A 22,178-nucleotide genomic window follows, 5' to 3' on the forward strand; every position below is an offset into this window, starting at 1 on the left:
TCAGAGCACTATTTGTTCTTCACGCGCACAGTAACTGAAATTTAAAACTGTTAAAAGAAAATGCTGAATAGACTATTGCATAGATAGATACTGTATAATACACTACGCATCAATATGTATTTTCTTTGTGCTTTAAAACTTTCTAATGCAGACTCGACGCGCTGCGCGCTGTGACTCATGTTGCTTCAAGCGCATCATTCTGCGCTCGGGATGCGCATAAGCGCTGTGTGCCGCACTGTATTGGAGCCTTTCATATCATGATACAGGGACGCAATGAAAGATTATCAATAGCCGTTCTTGTTCTGTCCTATCTATTATGTTGCTACCTCATTAAACAGCTGTGCTATACATTAAAAAAAGTCTCAATTTTATAGTAGGATATAAAATAATTGCTATTTTTGATTTTTATCTTGTTTTTCATGAATGTATTTTACAACAATACAAAGAGCAATGTGTAAAGTTTTACCAGATTTAGTGTTACACTTATTGTCTCTAATTTGTTCCCCACTAAAGTTTTTTTTTTTTTTTCACAAAATGTTCAGATTTTATACAATTATTGTGCACTCGTGATTTTTCTAGACAAAATTTTACTGCTGAATTATACACTAATCTAGTTTATAATAGCATTTATGTCAGATTATGATCATATATTTTTTGTTGTTGTATTTATTTTTTTCAGTTCTTATTATCAGTTCAACACAGAGTTATAGAAATTCTACTTGATTAAAAAAAAAACTGCGCTGGTATCGGTACGGATCGGTATCGGCCGATACTCAGAATTTTTGGTATCGGATCGGATCGGTTCTGAAAAAATGGTATCGTTGCATCCCTACAAAGACACCTGAGCAAGTTAATCAAGGGCTGTGTTCGAAATCGCCCCCTATACCCTCATTCACTGTTGCCTACATTACTCCACTAAAACACCACTTGAAGGAGTGAATGAAAACGACTGAGTAAATTCGGACACTGGCTAGGCAGAAAGGGCTGCCTGCTGCTTTTGCATAGTTTGTGCTTGCTGTTTAATAATAATTTGAAACTTTGCTAACTGGCAGCTCCAATAGTAAGATGAAAAGAGTCATAAAAACTAGCATGTATAAACCATAATTGAACAATTTAATAATCAATTAAAAAGGAATTTATACCTGTATGATATTACGCTGCAGCCACATTGGACCAGCGTTTTGGAAAATGGATGGATGGATGATTTAGCTGTGTGCGCCATCTTCTGTTCAGACATGGGAATTCACTCAGCGCGACTGTCACGGTGCATTATGGGTATTCTCTTGCCGTTGAGCGTACATCTGTTGTACAATCGTTATTGCGGTGCATTGTGGGATTGAATGAGTGCCCTCGATAGCGTCCATTATGGTTTCGGACATCAATACAAATGTCTGTCCCCTCAAATAGTGCCCTATTTAAGGGTATAGGGGTGGATTTGGACACTTCAGAGTTACTAGAAAATCAGTGTTTGGATTCTTGGAATCCTGCCCTAGACTGACGTTTTTATGGTTGTGGTGTCGCGTCATTCGACTTTGGCAGTGATTTTAAGAGGCTATGTCAAGTTCACACAGAACGTCTTCTTGTGTTTAAAAATACAGCGTGCAGTAAAATGCGTCTTGATAATCTTCAGTGTCTTAAAAAGAAACACATCAGAGACACCGAAAACAATAAAGATGCTAGTCTAGCGTATATTTACATAAAAACGATTAAAAAGTAGAGCAGTGGAAAAGTTCTGTGTGAAAACAACTGTGTCCAGCTGGGTGGGGCCAAGAGCCATGGGAACGGAGCGATTCTCATGGAGGAGCTCCTGAAGGATGAAAGGAGGAGTGATGACAGTGAAGGATGAGAGAGGATCAGGCCTGGACTTTATGTTGTGTTTGTTTTTGTATATGCGGCTAATGTCCGTGAGGGGGTGCCGCTTTACTTTTGCTTTGTTGTTGTGTTTATTTTGTGATTAAAGTTGCGTTCAAAGTTTTCCGGTTCCCGCCTCGTTCTTTCTCTTGTTAACGAACTTTGTTACAATGACGCTGTGCGTTTTCACACAGAGTGCAAGACTTGGGGCATTGGAATGAAAAACGCTTTCTGTGTGAACTGACCCCCAAAACTTCAAGGTTCTTTGATACTCCTCTGCAGCTTGCGGGGGGGGGGGTTATCACAAAAGCGTGTTCTGTGTCCCTACATACCTCATATATCTGGATACATTAGTGAAGTTAAGGAAAATACTATGTGAGTTTGGTCATCATTTCGATACTGTATGTTAGGGAAAACGTAAATGGAATTCTTTTTGTTTTTACTAGTGTTTGAAGTAGCACTCAGTATTGAAGCTGGGTAAATGTTCCCTCAAAGGCCAGGAAGTTTTGCAGACGTTTTCTTTTTTTGTTATATTGAACAGTGCTGAGAAAGGGCAGCAGTTAATTATTTATCAACACAGGTGGAACTTGAACCAGAATGTGGTCTTCAATGCTCAAAGAAAGCCCTGCATCTGTTGTTGCTATTCTATAAATGCTTTGAACTTAGCAGGCTATTGGGGAGGGTGTGTAAATATGGCACACTATCTAATATTGTGTTCATTTTGAACACAGAACACCACATAAATGATAAAAAACACACTCCCACAACCTCTGAACAGACTCTCTGTTTGCTTGGAGGGATTTGATATCAAGACCATGGCGTTTGATCACTTGTCTTATCACAACTTGTTTCTTTTCTGAGAGAAAACATGGCATGAGAATTACATTTTCTTGAGTAATAACGCTCATCAATCTCAATGGTACTCCGTAACACGTTATCATGTAATATAGAGTGTGAATAGCTTAAGTTCAAGTAAAACTGGTCCTTCATTGTTCAGCATGTTAGAACAGAAAGTATGAACATTTTAAAATGACTCACAGCGCATTTAAAGGTCCTGCACAAATTAGGCTGGCATTCCTTAGAGTTACACAGCAGAGGCTGTCAGAGTATGTCTAACTGAAGGTTACTTAGAGCCATCTGATTAATCAAGGTCAAATGGCGCTTCACGAGTGGATGAGTAGAGCTATGCTTTATACACCTTACAGTTGACATTCCAGATAAGAAAGCTGAACTCAGCCAAATTAACCCATTAACCTCAAGTCAGAAAGACAAACCTGCTCCCTCCGGGAATCTCACGGGCATCAGATTCAGTATGTAGTGCTATAGTCGACAGTGAGACATTATTTTACATAATTTTCATGGCTACTGAAGTATATGGTAATATAGTTATTTATAGGAATTTATAGGAATATAGGAATTTTCTTATGTACAACCAACAGTTACTGTTAAAAGCTTGATTAAAAGTACCAATTATGTGGACAGTTTGATGCTGATATATGTTTGTTTTTTTACATACTTATCTATCATGCACCATATCTATGCTCTATAGTGTAGCTGATTTATCATACTGTGAAATGAGTGTCACATCAACCATTAAATATAGTTGTCTTTTGTTATATTTATTCCAGCATATACCCAAATTCAGACCCATCAGCTGCTCCAGCAGCACAAGCATCAGTTTGTAATACAGCAGCAGCCTCAGATACTGCAGAGAAGTCAAGCTCAGCTCTTAGAAGCTGCCACCATTCATCCTCACACAGTGCAAGCTGTGGCCATTCAGCCTGCCCTGCCAGCTCAGCCTCAGCAGTGCCCTATCCCTTTGCTGCCCAAAGTGCCTGTTACCTGCCAACAAGCCACCATCTTCCATTCCACTACTGTGAGTCAGCAGGAACTTGCCCAGAATGGACAGCCGCCCATGATGAGCCACAGCAAAGCAGCACCTCTACAGCTTACTGCAGTTAATGTGCAGATCCAGCCAGTTCAAACTCAAGTAAGTGATTTGAACATGTGAACAGTGATTTGAACAAATGTATTTGTTTGTGTCTTTGTTTCAATGTATCCTAATTGTATTAGTTACACTTATTCCCTTCTATCCTGACCTTGTCCTGTTCTGACTTTAATTCCAGCTGGAAGTAGCCACACAGGATGTGTCCGATAAGGACGACCCTGATCCTCTCGAACCGCAGCTTCTATCCATAACAACACAAGTGCCAACCCGGACAGAACAATCCCAATCAGTCAAACAGTCTCATCAAAGTCAAGTGACAGAAAACATAGAAGGTACTGATTCATTTATTATTTGTTTCATTTCCATGACTTTCTTTTTTTTATTTTGTTGGTTCAGAAAGGGTAAAGGTTGCAAAATGATTTTTTTTCCCTTTCAATTTAGCAGTATCTCCATGCTCCATGTTTTGATTTACACAAATATACAGTGAGGAAAATAAGTATTTGAACACCCTGCTATTTTGCAAGTTCTCCCACTTGGAAATCATGGAGGGGTCTGAAATTGTCATCGTAGGTGCATGTCCACTGTGAGAGACATAATCACAATATATGATTTTTTAACTATTTATTTGTATGATACAGCTGCAAATAAGTATTTGAACACCTGTCTATCAGCTAGAATTCTGACCCTCAAAGACCTGTTAGTTTGCCTTTAAAATGTCCACCTCCACTCCATTTATTATCCTAAATTAGATGCACCTGTTTGAGGTCGTTAGCTGCATAAAGACACCTGTCCACCCCATACAATCAGTAAGAATCCAACTACTAACATGGCCAAGACCAAAGAGCTGTCCAAAGACACTAGAGACAAAATTGTACACCTCCACAAGGCTGGAAAGGGCTACGGGGAAATTGCCAAGCAGCTTGGTGAAAAAAGGTCCACTGTTGGAGCAATCATTAGAAAATGGAAGAAGCTAAACATGACTGTCAATCTCCCTCGGACTGGGGCTCCATGCAAGATCTCACCTCGTGGGGTCTCAATGATCCTAAGAAAGGTGAGAAATCAGCTCAGAACTACACGGGAGGAGCTGGTCAATGACCTGAAAAGAGCTGGGACCACCGTTTCTAAGGTTACTGTTGGTAATACACTAAGACGTCATGGTTTGAAATCATGCATGGCACGGAAGGTTCCCCTGCTTAAACCAGCACATGTCAAGGCCCGTCTTAAGTTTGCCAATGACCATTTGGATGATCCAGAGGAATCATGGGAGAAAGTCATGTGGTCAGATGAGACCAAAATAGAACTTTTTGGTCATAATTCCACTAAACGTGTTTGGAGGAAGAAGAATGATGAGTACCATCCCAAGAACACCATCCCTACTGTGAAGCATGGGGGTGGTAGCATCATGCTTTGGGGGTGTTTTTCTGCACATGGGACAGGGCGACTGCACTGTATTAAGGAGAGGATGACCGGGGCCATGTATTGCGAGATTTTGGGGAAAAACCTCCTTCCCTCAGTTAGAGCATTGAAGATGGGTCGAGGCTGGGTCTTCCAACATGACAATGACCCGAAGCACAGAGCCAGGATAACCAAGGAGTGGCTCTGTAAGAAGCATATCAAGGTTCTGGCGTGGCCTAGCCAGTCTCCAGACCTAAACCCAATAGAGAATCTTTGGAGGGAGCTCAAACTCTGTGTTTCTCAGCGACAGCCCAGAAACCTGACTGATCTAGAGAAGATCTGTGTGGAGGAGTGGGCCAAAATCCCTCCTGCAGTGTGTGCAAACCTGGTGAAAAACTACAGGAAATGTTTGACCTCTGTAATTGCAAACAAAGGCTACTGTACCAAATATTAACATTGATTTTCTCAGGTGTTCAAATACTTATTTGCAGCTGTATCATACAAATAAATAGTTAAAAATCATACATTGTGATTTCTGGATTTTTTTTTTTTTGATTATGTCTCTCACAGTGGACATGCACCTACGATGACAATTTCAGACCCCTCCATGATTTCTAAGTGGGAGAACTTGCAAAATAGCAGGGTGTTCAAATACTTATTTTCCTCACTGTATATGTCTCCCTCTGCTTTTATCCTAATAGTCTGAACATAATCAGTAACTTGGATATATATTATATTTAGTGCATCAAAGCTGCAATAAAAACAGCTTCTGTAGTTGAAAATCAAGCTTTTGGTCTTAAATATATATATATTGGAAATAAGACAATATAAGACGAGTGAAAATTCAAAAACAACCAGCAGTTGTTGTTAAAAAGCATGATTAAAAAAACAATCATATAGATGCAGATATTATGTAGTTATTTATTATGCACTATAGTGTCGCTGATTTATCATACTGTGTGTTTCTCTGAAACTGAAACGAGAATGTCTCATCAACCATTAAATAGTGTCACCCTTACACACTTTATTTATTATAGATTTCCATATCACAAATATATCACACTGTCAAACACAATATGATTAACAAAAATATTGAAAAAAGACATGGAATATTAAACTATTTTGGTCACATCTAGCTATACTGGCTGCAAAACAAGAGGAAAGACTCCTGCAGCAATCTTGGTCTAGCCAGACGCAGAGTGGCTGCTACGTCACCACCATCTGTAGGTTTGCCAGTCACAAAAACACAAAGGCCAACTACGCGAGCTCTCCCCTCAAGCGGAAGAGTAGATCTGTCACACCCCTAGTGTCTATTGTCCAGTCGAAGCACTTGCGAGAGTGTGACAGGCAGCTTCTGCTATAATTAGGGGCGATGGTCTGAGCTCCGTTGTTCTTGGTGGGACGTGGGAAGGTATCTGGCAGGTGTGTTGGAGGCCTAACCTCACAGACGTTAAATTATGAATAATGATAAACTGCTCTTTTATGAGCGTAAATGGCTTGAGGCATCAGAGCACTTGAATCATAAATCATGTCATATTTTATTGCATCATGCTGATAATTTGATCTGATATGATCATGGTGCATTCATAAAAGTTTTAAAGCGGATTTTGTTTTATATTAAACAAATTTAGTGTTTTTTTTTATGAGTGAGATTAAAAAGCATACACTTTAATTGGCCATTTTCATGTTAACATATAGGTTAGTCTCACAGACTAGTGAGTAAAAGTAACTCATCTTTTTAAAGCAAAAACAAAATCACTGTGGTTATGCCTGATTAATTATTATGTTTCAGTAGCTTGCAATAGATGTAATTGCTTCAGACGTTGACACTGCAGTGCGAGACAAGCTTGGATTTAGCTTACGATACTTATACTCCATTGTGTTTCGACTCCCAGCTGCTGAGTGTGGGACATGAGTGGTGTTGTATATCTTACGAGCGATAGACTCACTATACATGTCCCCTGTGTTACCCTGAGTCTCCCTTTGTCCCTGAGGAACCCAAGACCCTCTTATCGAAACGTTTGTGTCTGCTCTCAATATGAGATACTCTTGCAGTTAATGCAGGGTAGAGCTTTAAAAAAGAGCTAAATATTGTTTTTCCCAGTTGTATTGGAGCAATTCATGTTTTCTTTTTGCATTCATAATTTGGTCGAAACTTCCAGTTCAGATGGACTTTAAAGAGAATTACACTTTAACACTTTTAAGTCCACATGAACTAAAAGTTTTGACCGACTTTACTTCAGTATTGTGTCAAATATTAAATCTGAAAGAAATAGAGGACGAGGCTTAATTTTAGTGTACCTCTTCACAATCTCTAGCTTGCAGCAGAATGAAGTCATCAGAGAAGAAATGCTATTTCAGAGTGGAAGCAGACTTTGACTAAACATTAGGAAGACAAACACATTTTTTCCCCCTGTGGATTGGTTTGCATGGATTAACTGTTCACCACAAGACCAGTAATGTTCGCTAACAAAGTAAATAAAGTCCATTTTAATTCATGCAGACTTAGTCCTATAAATACATCGCATTGTTTTTGGTCAATGTTATTAATGCAAAATTATTTTGAGGGTACAAAGAATTGGTATAAGTTTGATTAAACAAATTTTGAATGCAAAATTTGATCTAGACCTGGCTAAATCATTGGGGTACTAGTATCACTTCAGTTTGTCATATATTTGATGAAGCTTACATCATTGATTGTTACTTTCCTGTTTATTACTGTGAAGCTGGTTGAAACAATTGTATTGTATAAAGCGCTATAGAATAAAGTTGGCTTGTCTTCACTGTATATAGCCTATGTATATTGTCTACTATTAGAAACAGTAGTATGGTACACTTTGTCGAATTACATCATATTTAATGAGTTATCTTAGAAATAAATTTGGTTGTTTTTCCATTTTCAGTCTTATTTTATGTAAAAATGTCAAAACTTTTGACAAGGAAAGAGAAGTAAGACAGAAATAAAGAAATAATTCTAGATATTGCTTCTTGTTCATTCATCACATTAGAAATGAGACCGTAAAGTCCAGCGTACTGCAATGTGGCGTTCCATGCTACAAAAATAGTAGTATGCAATTCCAAAGATAGCCATGGTGTAGTAGATGCTCTTTCTCTGCCTACGTGCGCCTGTCATGTAGCCGCCCACGAGTTTTAACCAATCACGGAAGGCCTTTGTGCTAAATATGACCTGCAATTGGACATAATTCCAAGAGTGTGGGACCAATCAGAGCGGCGCAATGTTTCCTATTCAGTTCCTCCATACAAAGGGGATTAGAGAGTACGGCCCCGCTGCTCACATTGAGGGAATCGGTTAGAACAAACAAATCCACGCACACAAAAAAAGTTTGGCTCGTTTAATTTGTCGTACTGCTTTGTGTATAACACCAGTGGATTATGGAAGTGTACTCGGAAGCGTTGGAATGCTAAGTTCACTTTAGTGTTTTCCTCTTTTGGCGCTTGAAAGTGTAAGTAAAGAGTGCGTGAGCGGAACAAAGGCGTGTGCTGTTGACAATCACCAGGACGCCTGTGCGTGAGCGTTTGTCTGCAGTGTGAAACCCTGCCAAATGTTCGGGATATAAAGTTACAAAGTTGCTCACTACTTGTTCTGGGACGGTGGGGTGCGTCCTATTGGTTCTTTTAGGTGTCGGAGTGTTGTTTGCATGCGAGTGTTTTGAACCGTTTCGAAGAAGCATGGGAGTAATGCTGCTACAGTAAGCGTAAATTTGGCAGTTTTTCAAAACGTAATAATAAACAAAAAAAAAACTTATTTTACCTGAGCATTTTTCATATCTTAGTAATAGACGCATATCTTTTCATAAATCAGTTTTGTCGTTTGCTTTAAACCAGACATTACTGGTCAGTTAGAAATAAGCAAGTGGTTGCAGGTGGAGTTTTATTCACATGCATATAGTCCAGTATAACAACTACATGTGAACAAATAATGCGAGAGTAGTCTATACATTTAACATGTATAATGATACAGTGCCTGATCTCTATTTTTTCATGCGTTTTATGACCTATTAGAGTGTTATGGAATAGCATGAATGAATCGTGAATTTTTTCATTTATTTTTTTGTCTGGTCTTTGCCATGAATCGTCAGAGCACCGGTTCATAAAACCGTTCTAAACGATTCTCCAAAAATCAATAACGAATATTAGAAATGCTACAGATAAAGGATACTGTAAAGGGGTTTATTACGCGGTATGATAGTTTTATCAACACGTACGAAACTGAGTTTTAATAAATACATACATTTCATTAAAACGTGCAGAAACTTATTCATCCAAGAAATGAAAATTAATTTGACCATAGTTTAATAAACGACCTGTTTTAATGAAACAATGTTATTAAAACGCAAAGAACATAGTAAACTAAACGGCAGTGTATCTATGGCTTTTAAAACAGTTAGAATGTCACTGTGCACGCGATGACATAAAAAGATCACTGAATCGGATCTTTGGAATGAGCTGTTCTAAAGAACCGATTCGCGAAACATCTAGGATTTGTTATCAGTATTATAGTGTTCCTGATGGATACTGTTGTGCTCATGTTCAGCAGGCAGAGTGAATGTGAAGGCAGGTGTGGGTTCACCTCTAGCCATGACCTCGGGCAGCGGGAACAATGCGCCCACGGTGACCGGCAGCGCTCCGCAAAATGGCGAGAGTAAACCGCCGCCACAGGCTGTAGTAAAGCCCCAGATCCTCACGCATGTCATCGAGGGATTCGTGATTCAGGAGGGAGCTGAGCCTTTTCCCGTGAGTGCTGCTTATTTCAGTCCATCTCGTCTGCTTGTTTACGTTTGCTGCACTTGTTTCGGTTTCCCTCATAATGATGTATCTTATTTTGTACTTGGTAAACAATAGTGTTTTACTATATATAAAACGAGAAGATGTTTAGACAGATGCCAGTTGTAAAACTAACTTGTTAGAAACTATAACTAAAGCTGCTGAAGTAGCAATAGTAACTGTACATTTTAAACATGCAGCTAACTTACCATGTATATCAGCTACCAACTTAAGTCGACCGCTTATTTACTCACACTCATGCCATATTAAACCAGTATGCATACAAATTTTTTTTTTCAAAAATACAGAATATATAGAAACAAGTATTTAAAATATTAAATAAATTTGAAGTCATTGCTATTATTGTTTATTAAGAGGCACACTTCCCTCTAGTGGACAATGTAGACCACATTTCTAACTTGTATCCACATACTTTGGTAGAAGTTTTAATAGTGAGCAAGCACATTTCCCATATACGAATACATTTGAGCATGCAGCATATGGCCTTGTGTAGTAAATGTTTTATTTGTATTTTTTTATGCAACACCTTGTGGATCTATCCAGGTTGAACGTCCGTCCTTGCTGATCGAGAATTTAAAGAAGCAGAAGCAGTCTCAGACCTTTCACAATGCAGACTCTGAGATGGAGGACCTTTCACAGCAAGGTAAAGAGTTACTTTAATGCAGCAACACACTACACGACTTTTGCTTGATTAACAGTCTGGACAAGTCAACGTTAGTTGCCGAAAGTCAGAGCCTGTCTTCAGATTTGAGTTAACAGATTTCACAGACTCTGATATCAAAACATGTTTGATATTTGTAGTCGATTTTTAGAACGCATTGTTTACATTTGTCATGCATCTCCTAGCAACGAGGTACGTTTCTGTGTGAGTTTGTTGCGTTTGGATCGACTTGAAAGTCTGGTAGTGTGTCATCCTCGGTTGTTTACTGTAGGATGTCCAGTTTTTCCTCTGTAACCATTTACAAAGTCGGCAAGTTGAATGATGCCTAGTGTTTTAAAATCGGTTCAGATTGTGTATTCCAGCCTTTAGTCACACACCTGATGGATCACTGATGCTCAGACTGTTGTCCAATCAGCCATAATGTAAACTCTTTTTATAGAGCTGCTGAATAATCAGATCGCCGAGCCAGTGCTGGCATGTGAATTCTGTGGGAATCTAGACTTCGCATTTAACTTCAAAAGATCCAAGCGGTTTTGTTCTACGGTGTGTGCAAAGAGGTATGTGGATCCTTCTGAAGCCCACAAGTAAGTTTATATTTTATTATATTGTTGCACATGTAAACACTTGATTGAGTGGTTGGTTTACTGGTTTTCTTCTCTTTCAGGTACAATGTTGGATGCACAAAACGAATGGGACTTTTCCCAAGAAAATCAACCTCGGAGAGCCCAAAGAAACCGAAAGCCTCCAACGCCAATCATCAAAACAGCAGCACGGATATCAGGAAACGGGTAATTCCCCTTTCTTTCTCTCTCTCATTGCAGATTCCCATTTGGTTTGTCTTTGCAGAAATGTGCTTAATTGTTTCGCTTGTGTTTTCTCATAGAATTCAAGGGCTCGAACAGCCATGGGAGCGTCTCTGTTGTCCCCGCACTCCTCTCATCCATGCCATGGTGATTCCAGCCAGTGCTCAGACATGTCCAGCTACGAAGAGCCTATTTCGCCACTGTCCAACTCGAGCTATGGAACCCAAAGGCTTCCGAACAAGGAAAGATTCGATCACAGTAGAGATCTCCCTCTCCTCACGCAGCACTTCCTGGCCAGCGACCCCGCCAAGTGGAACGTCGAGGACGTTTATGAATTCATCTGCTCTCTGCCAGGTAGCTATCGTCATTATTCTGTTGCTTTTTGGGTCGCAAATCAGTCAATCAAAAATCTTCTCTTTTGCGCCAGGCTGCCAAGAGATCGCAGAAGAGTTTCGCTCTCAGGAGATCGATGGCCAGGCCTTAATGCTCCTCAAAGAGGATCATCTCATGAGCACCATGAACATCAAACTTGGTCCCGCACTGAAAATCTTTGCCCACATCAGTATGCTCAAGGACTCGTAGCCTTTCCCACAGCCTCATCTGGTTTGGAAAGGACACCCTAACACCTCTGCACTGGTTTCCTCATCCCATTGTGGCTTTGGGTCCTGGGGATTGCTGCTCCTCAAAACCACAAACTTGTGTACAGTTCTCATCAGTTGGACGATTTCATCCCTAAAGCATGATGGCGTGACTTGATTACAAATGTCTTGTGTATTCAGCTGTGCCAGTCCTGGGAGAGGGGGGCGACAATCCATCATGTCAAGAAGACAAGCACAAGTACTTTGCCATTTGTGCAAACAAATGTTCATCGTGTGGTAGCATGCGAACAGGTTTACAGTATATTTTCTGTTTTGTACTGGACTTGTGATTTGTCTGTCATAAAGTGATAGTTCTGGTTCTCACTGTCACAGCAACATGTGATGTTTGGTTAGCCAAGGAAAGTTTTGTACCTTTTAGCCTTGCAGTGTGCCATCATTTGTAGATAGTAAACTGTTCAGGTTTCTTCATCTCACAGGATATTCCTCAGTTCACATGATATTTCATCAGATTTTTGTATTCAAATGTGGCATTTTTGACACTAATTCACTGGTATAATGGAAATGAAAACTTTGACTCTCCCAGATGTGCCTAATATTTTCTAAATATCCCAAAGATTAAACACACATCATGCTTTTAGTTCAAGCGAAAACTGTATTTTTAAAACTAATTTCCAAGCATTCAGGTTTAAGGACTGCTGTCAATACCACTTTACATTAGTTCTGAACCCATCTTTGGTATGATCTGATGAACTGCGATCATTTTTCATAAATCGCTTTATCCCAACCGTCAATGAGTGCACTCATGTTTGGAAAGCTAGTGCAGCTTGTCTGTATTTTTACATTCATCAGTTGATCAAATTTCTGTATTTATTGAAAGCAAGTCTCTGATTCTGTTTTATATTTGAAAATAAAACTGAGAAAATGTTGAATTTGTCATGATTGTTTTTCCAAAGAATCAAAACCTTACAGACCCTCATATCACAAAGCAAGTGGACGAACGTTAGTTTATTTCAACTCGGAAATGTCAAGTGGATAAAACTTATTTGGATGTTTTCCTTGTGCATCAAGTCGCTTTTTTTTTTTAAAGCTTCCGTTAGCATCGCTGTTCGCACGGTATGGCACAAATAATCAAATAAAATTGACAAATGATGGGAAATTGGAAGGTAATTATTATAAACTTAATTAAACTGAAATAATACAATAAGTGCAGATAGACAGAAAGATAGACAGAACTATAGATAGACTAGACAGGCCCTGATCACCAAGGTCAAAAGGTCGGTCTGAAAAAGAGTTCATAAGAATAACACAGACATGGGGACAAAGACTCCCTGTGCTACTGATCACATGAGGCAAGTCCCTTGCAAAGACTGCGTGTAGGTTGTGGGCGTGCTTAGTAAATTATCCTTCTTGTGAAAATAGCAGGTTTCTGGACAATTTAAGAGAAAAAGCAAGTAGATATATTCAGCACACTGGACAAAGTTTTGAGCGCGCACGCGTAAAACCTGAGCGAGAGCAGCGCCATACTTGAAAGCGCGCGTGCTAGAGATTGAAGGAAATCCACCTGGGAGCGACATTAAGTTAACGCCATAGAAACGGATGAACTATAAAAACGAGAAGAAAGTCGTGTCTGAAAGCTGCTATTTGTTTTTTTTATTGGTTAAAATGAATGTGATCGGCGCTTATGATTGTTACAGCAGGATTATTATTTTTACCCGTTAACCCTCAGACGGTCCTCGGTCATTTCTGACCGATAAATTTTCTGTTTTGAATTTTTAAAAATCACAGCTTCATTGGAATGTTCCGAAACTTGGTGACTTGTATGGCATTAGGTATGTGCACGCACAAAAAAATTGAGGTCATGATTCGAGCATGCTAAGTGGTCGTAAAAAAAATAGTCACACTTGTGGTCTTCGGTCAAAAATGACCCCCATAGAAAATGAATGGGAAATTGAAAAAAAAATAAAAATTATTTTACAAAAAGTGTTATAATTGAATGAATTGCATTTTTTGTTACAAATTCTGTACAAAAAAAAAGTAAATGTGTCCATAAACAGCTGGGGAATTCACATGCCTCTCCATAGAGAACTGTAGATGCCATCTAGTGGTTACACCATGCTCCTACGCTTTCTCTCCATACTCTCACCAGATGGTGCTAATCTGCTTCAAACATTTTTTTTTTAAGGCCTAGACTCTATATTAAACTAAAATACTGTATAATTATTATTTTTTTAAATACATATATTTATATACATTTTTTAATTATTTTCAATGGCAAAAATAGACCATAAATATTGCATAAATATTAATAAATTTAATAAAATGATCTCAAAATACTAAATTAAAAAGAATAAATATTATAGAACAAAAATAAATTGCATTGGTTTTACTGGGATGGAGGAAGTTTCATTTTTAGGCCTCCGGCCCAGGATGTGACTCCGAAACGAAGACCGTCTGAGGGTTAAACTTGACTCTCTCAGACTCGAAGTTCGTTGGCGTTTGTCTGTGTGAATTGTGCTTAAGTTTGTCGATGTCTGTTGGGGCAGTGTGAACATGACAGTTATTTTTTCATAAATGTCTAAATCCAACAGCCAACTTGTTTGTTGGTGTAAATTGGCCTTTATTGTAAAGCATTAGCATTTGGAAGACCCCTTGTTACATTTTAAAATGTATTGATATAAAAAAGTTATTTTAGTAATTGTAACAATATTTCACAATTTTACTGTTTTACTGTATTTTTGATCAAATAAATGCATCTTTGGTGGCATAAGAAACAAAATTTCAAAACCATTAAAAAAATCTTACAGACCTCATACTTTTGAATGGTACTGTACCTGTTGACTAAATGAAGAGCCATGGGACCATTGTCACACGAAACCAGCGAAGTACTCACCGGCAACACTGTAGAAAATGCACACCATCACCCCAGTTTTGTACTTTTATGAATCTTTTTTGTCTTTAATTTATTTACAAGCTTTAAATTCGCTCTAAGTATGAAGAATAACAAGCACTTTAGGTTCAGCGACATCTCCTTAGTGTTTTGTACACGTCACCATCTGCTCATTGACGTCCATTTTGAGCTCTCGTTGTGTGATCCCAGCAGTCCCCTGAATGCATAGTTCCTGCCGGATTAAACGTTTCACAAAGAGCAAGCTAAAGCAGAGGAACACTGGGAATGGTTATTGAGATAACCTTAAACATGTACTAAACACTTAACTGATGTACTAAACTCAGACCAGGTCTCGTCTTGTCTGTGCTCAACTGGAAAATCACGGAAGTAGTTTAATAATTGTTATCGTCATTATATTAATAATAAAACTATTATTAACATTATTTCTCTATCCACCAATAACTGCTCGCTGTGACTATCTGCAAATTTTAAATACCCTTTTGTGTATGCTGTTCTTAAAAAAAATAAATTATGAGTCTGAACTTGCGTTTCGTTTCATTGTTGCATGTTTGTATTATTAATATCCTCTTTAAAAGTAACAAAAGAAAAAAATTAAATGCAACATTTCTATAAATAATACATGTTTTTAGTGCTCCAGCAAATGTTAGTCGTCATAGGGTCGCTGCGTGTCAGTGAACCGTACCATTCGAAATCTTGCTGCACTCCATCCATCCTGATGCATAATATTTTGCTTATGTTACATTTTAATTTGATGCAGTTATTGTTTCAGTGACTATTGTCTCTTCAGCACTAGTTGGCAAAAGTGTCCGTTTGTCCCCTCGTCAATTGTCCTCTGACTCCTCCTCTGCCTCGCGCAGCCACGTGAAGAAGGCTGTGACTGACTTCAGGGCAACACCCTTGCCTTGCTGTTCTGCAGGGTCTTTACTGACCTCCCACTTATTGAAAGCGTCTTCAGATATCACATCCTCATCGTACAAACAGTCAAAGAACATCCGGAGCAAATCTGTAAAAAAAAAAAAATATATATATATATTTTAAGTTAGTTTAATCACTCAAAACATCAAAATTAAACTAAAAAAACAAGTATTGCATTTGGTGTGAGTTTAAGTGGGAATGTACTCACTAGCAGGCTGGTCCAGTTTTACTATCAAAGCTTGAAGTGCGTAAAGTGCTTGCAACTGTCTCTCTGTGTCTGAGTTAAGGTACTTGTGTAATACAGGCAACCTCCTCTGGATTATGGTCAAGTCCACTTTGCTTGAGGAGCCATCGGCTGCAGGCAGAAGACAGGATTTGAGCGTTTGACATGATGACATTAGAACCTGTACCACATAAAAGGATTCCTGTGCAACGCCAAAGTGCTAAAATCCTTATAACTATCCACAATATTAAATAGTTACAACAATTAGCATTGGGTGAAATATCTCATGAAATATATTACTAAGCAATTCCCCCTCCATTTAAAAAAAAAAGTATAATATGCAGTGCGCACACACATTTTTATATGTATATAATATGCACACACACAACTCAATGCATTTAGGCATGTGGTCATGGTCAAGACATTCAGGTGAGCATCAGAAAGGGGAAGAAAGGTGATTTAAGTGACTTTGAACGTGACAGTTGTTTGTGCCAGACGGGCTGAGCTGAGTATTTTAGAAGCGATCTCTAGGGTTTACAGAAAATGGTCCGAAAAATAAAAAATATCCATCAGCGGCAGTTCTGTGAGTGAAAATGGTTGATGCCAGGGGTGTTTTCTTGGCACACTTTTGGCCCCTTAGTACCAATTGAGCATTGTTTAAACGCCACAGCCTACCTGAGTATTGTTGCTGACCATATCCATCCCTTTATGACCACAGTGTATCCATGGCTACTTCCAGCAGGATAACACAGCTTGTCATTAAGCTCAAATCTTCTCAAACTGGTTTCTTGAACATGTGAACATGAGTTCACTATACTCAAATGGCCTCCACAAGTCACCAGATCTCAATCCAATAGAGCGCCTCTGGGATGTGGTGGAATGGGAGATTCTCATCATGGATGTGCAACCGACAAATCTGCAGCAACTGTGGGCTGCTATCATGTCAATATAGACCAAAATCTCTGAGGAATGTTTCCAGCACATTTTTTAATCTGTGCCACGAAGAATTAAGGCAGTTCTGAAGGGGGTCCAACCCGGTCCTAGCAAGGTGTACCTAATAAAGTGGCCAGTTAAACTGATTTATTTACATTACATTTTAATTTCACTTAAAAAAAGTGAGATTTTTTGATTTTTCAGAAAAATTTGTTGGACATCAAGCAATTACTGGCTGTTGAAAACCCAAAACCCTGATGTATTTTGGGGGGGTTTAAATGATCCTTGATATAATAAAAGTTTGGGATTAATTCCAGCTCGGTTTTATGAGTTTCACTACCCAGAACTGTTCTCTGTTGTTATTGTGTACAAGAAATACTGAGCCACTTACTTTTTACTGCTGCCTTGCACACAGAAGTCATTAAAGCTCTGAGGAAAGGAGGTGAACTCATTTCTGATTCATCTAGATTGGCCTGTAATAAATGATCACGCGTCAATGAGAAGATCATTCACAGAGTTTCACATCCTTCAATGAAGTGAGCCAGAAGAGCCAGCAGTAAATCTACCTCAACCCAGTCGAAGATTTGTTCATCGCCAGCCAGGTCCTCAAGTAGTAGTTTTTCAAGTTGCTTGTTCAGTTCCTCAGGCGAGAGTGTTCTCTTAGAGACAGCCTCGGTCAGGTTTGAGCCGTCAGAAAGAGTGAAGTCTAGTTTCTGTCGAAGGTCAAATTAGAGATGTAACTCGTTCAGTATGGAACAGCTGCTTAATAAGTGAATGTTTTGATGACTAAATGAAGTCTCACATGTTCTGTGATGAAGCTGTGCACATCCTCTGTTTCAGGTATAAAATCTGCCCAGCTCAACTCAGAGTCCCTCCATAATGATCCCACTTTCCTATGGCTCTGAATCATACACAATCCATTTATTTCCACCATCTTCACACTTAGAAAATTTTTTTGGCAACACGAACAAATAAAATGTTTTTAGCTTACCATTTGTTTGCATAGAAGGTGCAATATTTCAGAAAATAATATCCCAGCTCTTCCCACAGGGAGTAATGGTTTGCTAAATTCACTGCGGAAACAAAATAAGCAAATGAAACAAAACTTGTGTACAGGCAATTACTAAAGCCGGTGAATCCAATAGCACTGCGGTAAAAACTCACCTAAATAATTCTCTCATAGAGATTCCCCCCTCTCGAAGCACAGGGGACACCAGCTCCGCAAGGTACAGCCATATATGCGGAATATCAATGGCCATATCATCTGCTAATTCAAGAGTTTCAGAAAACCTGTAGGGACGAAACAAATGCATTAAAATCCCAGAATAAAATTGATTTTTTTTTTTTTTCAAAGTTGGCTACGAGTTGTTTTTGAAGGTTTTTTTCAGTGTTCAATGTATTGATAGAAAACAGCCCTATTCAATCAAAAAATACAGAATTGCATGCAATATCTGACATAAATTGAAAGTATACTTCAATTTTGATGAAAACACTTTAGTTTATGCAAACAGCTGACTGCATAGCCTTTCAAATAGTGTGCACGAATACAGGCACCTGAAACATGCACACTAGAAAATGTCATCATTGTCCATTGTTTGCGCTATTCCAGAAGTTCCGACCAACAAAACTGTCATTGTACACTAACTAGTTTGTAGGCATCTCTCAACCACCTCACAAACGCTCGTCAATGCAACCGTCTATTGTTGCTGTCTATATTTAGGGCCCAAGCCCTAAGGGGCGAAGGGCCCTATTGTTTTCCTAAGGTAAAACGGGGGTCACCAAACTCTGTACATATATTGTTCTCATCGAGCTACAACTTATTAATTATCAGTCATTAGTTCTGACCAACAGGAAGTCAGCTATTTTTGTTTGAATGTGGATTTTTTTAAATCAAGCACTGAATTTTTAAAGGAGCCGTATGTAAGATTGTGGCCAAAACTGGTACTGCAATCACTTTCAAATTACTGTAGAGCGGTGTATCCCCTCCCCCTCCCCCCTGACTCGAGGTTGCCAGATAGGCTGCAGGATCCAGCACGAACGTTTGTAGCTGCAGCTGTGGTAACTAGAGCTGAGCTGGCAACCCGGATGCTGAAACACTACTGACTTTGTGATTGGTAGATAGGTGGAGGGTGGAGCATCAGGCCAAAACACAACATGACAACATCAACATCAGTTGAGGGCTGCAACTTCACTTTTTAAATGACAATATCCTGGCCGTACTACTGTTGTCAGTGATATAAGTATTTGAAATGAACATGATTTCTTAATGTCTTGTGACATATCAGGGCCATTTTATGATTAATTGAAATACATTTCTTACATACAGCTCCTTTAACTACTGCTCAAAAGGGCTTCATTCGATTTACACTAAACTTCACCACTAGATGGCAGCATAGGCCTATTTTAAACAGGGATGAGGAAAGCCTTGTTGCTGAGAACAGTGTTTTCAGACATAATTAATTACTTTTATTAGCCATTGCATTTGGATATATATTTAGACGATCAAAGACTACTTTCTGTCACAATTTAAAATGTTGAATTTTATGGCTCAACTAACTGGTAAACAGTCTCCAACTTATCCTTTGTTTATCCTTATTTTATACTTTTGATGGTTTAGAGCAGGGGTTGGCAAGTAAGTTTGGCATCGGGCCAAAATATTTTTTGCCACTAGATGGTGGGCCAGAACATAGGCCAGACAAAGGATCATTTAAGAAATTAATTGATAAAAAATGCAACTAGAATTGCCTGTGACAGACTGACTCTTGTGTTAAATCCTGTAGTAGGACAGTCATTAACAAAATGCCACATTTGTGTGGCGGTGTCCAGGTTTTACACTGGATAAATGAATAAAGCAGCAGTGACACGTAACCTGGCAAGTACCTTCATTCACCAACTTGCAACACAGACCGCCTTGCTAAAACACAACTATGTGGGAGATGCAGAATGGATAAAAATAACTAAAACAATTAAAAAGGACTTGAATAAGCCCATTAATGGCACGTTTGAGTCATGCTCTTAAAGGGATACTCCACTTTTTTCGGAAATATGCTCATTTTACAACTCCCCCAGAGTTAAACAGTTGAGTTTTACCGTTTTAGAATCCATTCAGCCGAACTCCGGGTCTGACGGTACCACTTTTAGCATAGCTTAGCATAGATCATTGATTCAGACGAGTCCAGTAGCATTTCTTTCAAAATGACCAAAGAGTTTCAATATTTTTCCTATTTAAAACTTGACTCTTCTGTAGTTAAACCGTGTACTAAGATCGACGGAAAATGAAAAGTTGCGATTTTATAAGCCTATATGGCTAGGAACTACTCTCATTCCGGCGTAATAACCAAGGAACTGTGCGGCCGTACCATAGGTGCAGCAGGCGTAGTGATCTGACGCAGCGCCTAAAAATAGTCCCCAGCTCGGTAACTTCTTCCAACGTGACCGGGACTAAGTTTGTCTAACCTATTAGACCTATTTTCAGGCGCTGCGTCATATCACTACGCCTGCTGCACCCATGGTACGGCCGCACAGTTCCTTGGTTATTACGCCGGAATGAGAGTAGTTCCTAGCCATATAGGCTTATAAAATCGCAACTTTTCATTTTCCGTCGATCTTAGTACACGGTTTAACTACAGAAGAGTCAAGTTTTAAATAGGAAAAATATTGAAACTCTTTGGTCATTTTGAAAGAAATGCTACTGGACTCGTCTGAATCAATGATCTATGCTAAGCTATGCTAAAAGTGGTACCGTCAGACCCGGAGTTCGGCTGAATGGATTCTAAAACGGTAAAACTCAACTGTTTAACTCTGGGGGAGTTGTAAAATGAGCATATTTCCGAAAAAAGTGGAGTATCCCTTTAACGAACTATGTTTTATTTCCTCTTTCCATATTGTGAATAATAAATGTGTATCATTTTAATTCACTTGTTACACAATGGAGCCTAACTTATTGTAATAATTATTTGACGTAGCCTACTTTTACACTCAAAATTATTCCATTGCATTTTTCTTTATTGTTTGCGTGTGATCTGTTTCTATCAGTTTTAATGACAAAATAAAGGCATATAACCAGTTTATTTGTAGAGCACTGACATAGTTTTATATAATAAGTTTTTTTTTTAGTTTTTTTTATTTAACTTAAGATAAATACTTATGGACTTATAGACTGCAAATGATAACTTCACACTCAATTGAAAGTGACCTATAACATCCTAGGACATAGAATTCATGGTTTCATGGATGTAGCTGTTGTGGTTCATGGTCATAGTGGCACCAGCTGGCTGCAGTAAACGTGGACTATTCAAACGATTCTGACGTAGTTCTTTTACAATTACCCACTTTAAATGCACATCGCCCGCCTAGCACACTTGACCTAAAGCCACCGGGCATGGCGGGGGCGCCGGGGCTTGGGCCCGTCATCGTTGCTTGCAGCTATATTAGTTTGGTGTTGTTTCTTTTTTGACTGTGAAACAACAGGTCGGGCCAGTGTCCCCACTTTCTGGATCAACTAATTAGTGCAAAAGAATCTGACTGCATGTGAACAGTACACATTTTATGTTGATGATGAAATTTAAGTTACATGCTGTGTATGCATAACCTAGTGTACACATAAAAACCGAAGTATACTTTGGGCTTTAAAGTAATGTCACGCATCACCGTTTCTGGGTCCAATCACTCCATCAAATCCAAAAAGCAAACAACAAACGGTGCTAATATACACTCACAGTGTGCTGTGGTACAACTGAAAAATCATGATCTAAACTTTATCTACTTATCAAAATCTCAGTTGCCGATAGACTTTAGTGTACACGCAAGTTTTTAAAAGCTAAGCTTAAAGGTGTGCTATATAAATGAATAGTGCTCATAAATGTCTGGAAACAGTTTTTTTATACGTCATTTTATGTCACTTAACTCTTTCCCCGCCATTGACGGAATTTTCCGTTATATATTAGACGGCGCTTCCCCGCCATTGACAGAATTTTCCGGCTTTCCGTGTTTTCACTGTAACACGGAAGGGTGCGCTATTACGCATCTTCTGAAAGAGTAGAGAATCTCCAGATCAAAACACAGGCAAAAAAGCATTGCTTATGCACGTTGTATTCTTAAAAAAAAAAAAAAAAAAAACATTTTCTCAGCTTTTTG

At 38.8% G+C, this 22,178-nt stretch overlaps 2 protein-coding genes across 19 annotated transcripts in view; one reads left to right on the forward strand and one right to left on the reverse strand.

Annotated features, from left to right (window-relative positions):
* phc2a (polyhomeotic homolog 2a) overlaps nt 1–12,992 on the forward strand; it is a 38,988-nt gene extending 25,996 nt beyond the window's left edge. For 5 of the 13 annotated variants that reach the window (XM_084428042.1, XM_084428043.1, XM_084428036.1 and 2 more), the window contains 8 exons: nt 3,480–3,841; nt 3,978–4,131; nt 9,750–9,949; nt 10,544–10,643; nt 11,101–11,245; nt 11,326–11,449; nt 11,545–11,818; nt 11,892–12,992. In XM_084428042.1, coding sequence (XP_084284168.1) covers nt 3,480–3,841; nt 3,978–4,131; nt 9,750–9,949; nt 10,544–10,643; nt 11,101–11,245; nt 11,326–11,449; nt 11,545–11,818; nt 11,892–12,046 — 1,514 coding nt within the window. In that variant the 3' untranslated portion in view covers nt 12,047–12,992. Of the gene's footprint in view, nt 1–3,479; nt 3,842–3,977; nt 4,132–8,405; nt 8,659–9,749; nt 9,950–10,543; nt 10,644–11,100; nt 11,246–11,325; nt 11,450–11,544; nt 11,819–11,891 lie in introns of those variants that run through there. The other 8 variants (XM_084428047.1, XM_084428046.1, XM_084428045.1 and 5 more) reach the window with 5 other exon arrangements.
* A 2,001-nt stretch (nt 12,993–14,993) lies between these two features.
* eif4g3b (eukaryotic translation initiation factor 4 gamma, 3b) overlaps nt 14,994–22,178 on the reverse strand; it is a 48,236-nt gene continuing 41,051 nt past the window's right edge. For all 6 annotated transcript variants that reach the window (XM_084428756.1, XM_084428755.1, XM_084428757.1 and 3 more), the window contains 7 exons: nt 18,207–18,332; nt 18,034–18,115; nt 17,845–17,943; nt 17,609–17,755; nt 17,434–17,515; nt 16,095–16,241; nt 14,994–15,974 (listed from right to left, as the gene is read on the reverse strand). In XM_084428756.1, the coding sequence (XP_084284882.1) occupies nt 15,793–15,974; nt 16,095–16,241; nt 17,434–17,515; nt 17,609–17,755; nt 17,845–17,943; nt 18,034–18,115; nt 18,207–18,332 (865 nt within the window). In that variant the 3' untranslated portion in view covers nt 14,994–15,792. The remainder of the gene's footprint in view (nt 15,975–16,094; nt 16,242–17,433; nt 17,516–17,608; nt 17,756–17,844; nt 17,944–18,033; nt 18,116–18,206; nt 18,333–22,178) is intronic.

This window comes from Rutilus rutilus (assembly GCF_951802725.1).
Source record: "Rutilus rutilus genome assembly, chromosome: 13".
Taxonomy (NCBI): Eukaryota; Metazoa; Chordata; class Actinopteri; order Cypriniformes; family Leuciscidae; genus Rutilus; species Rutilus rutilus.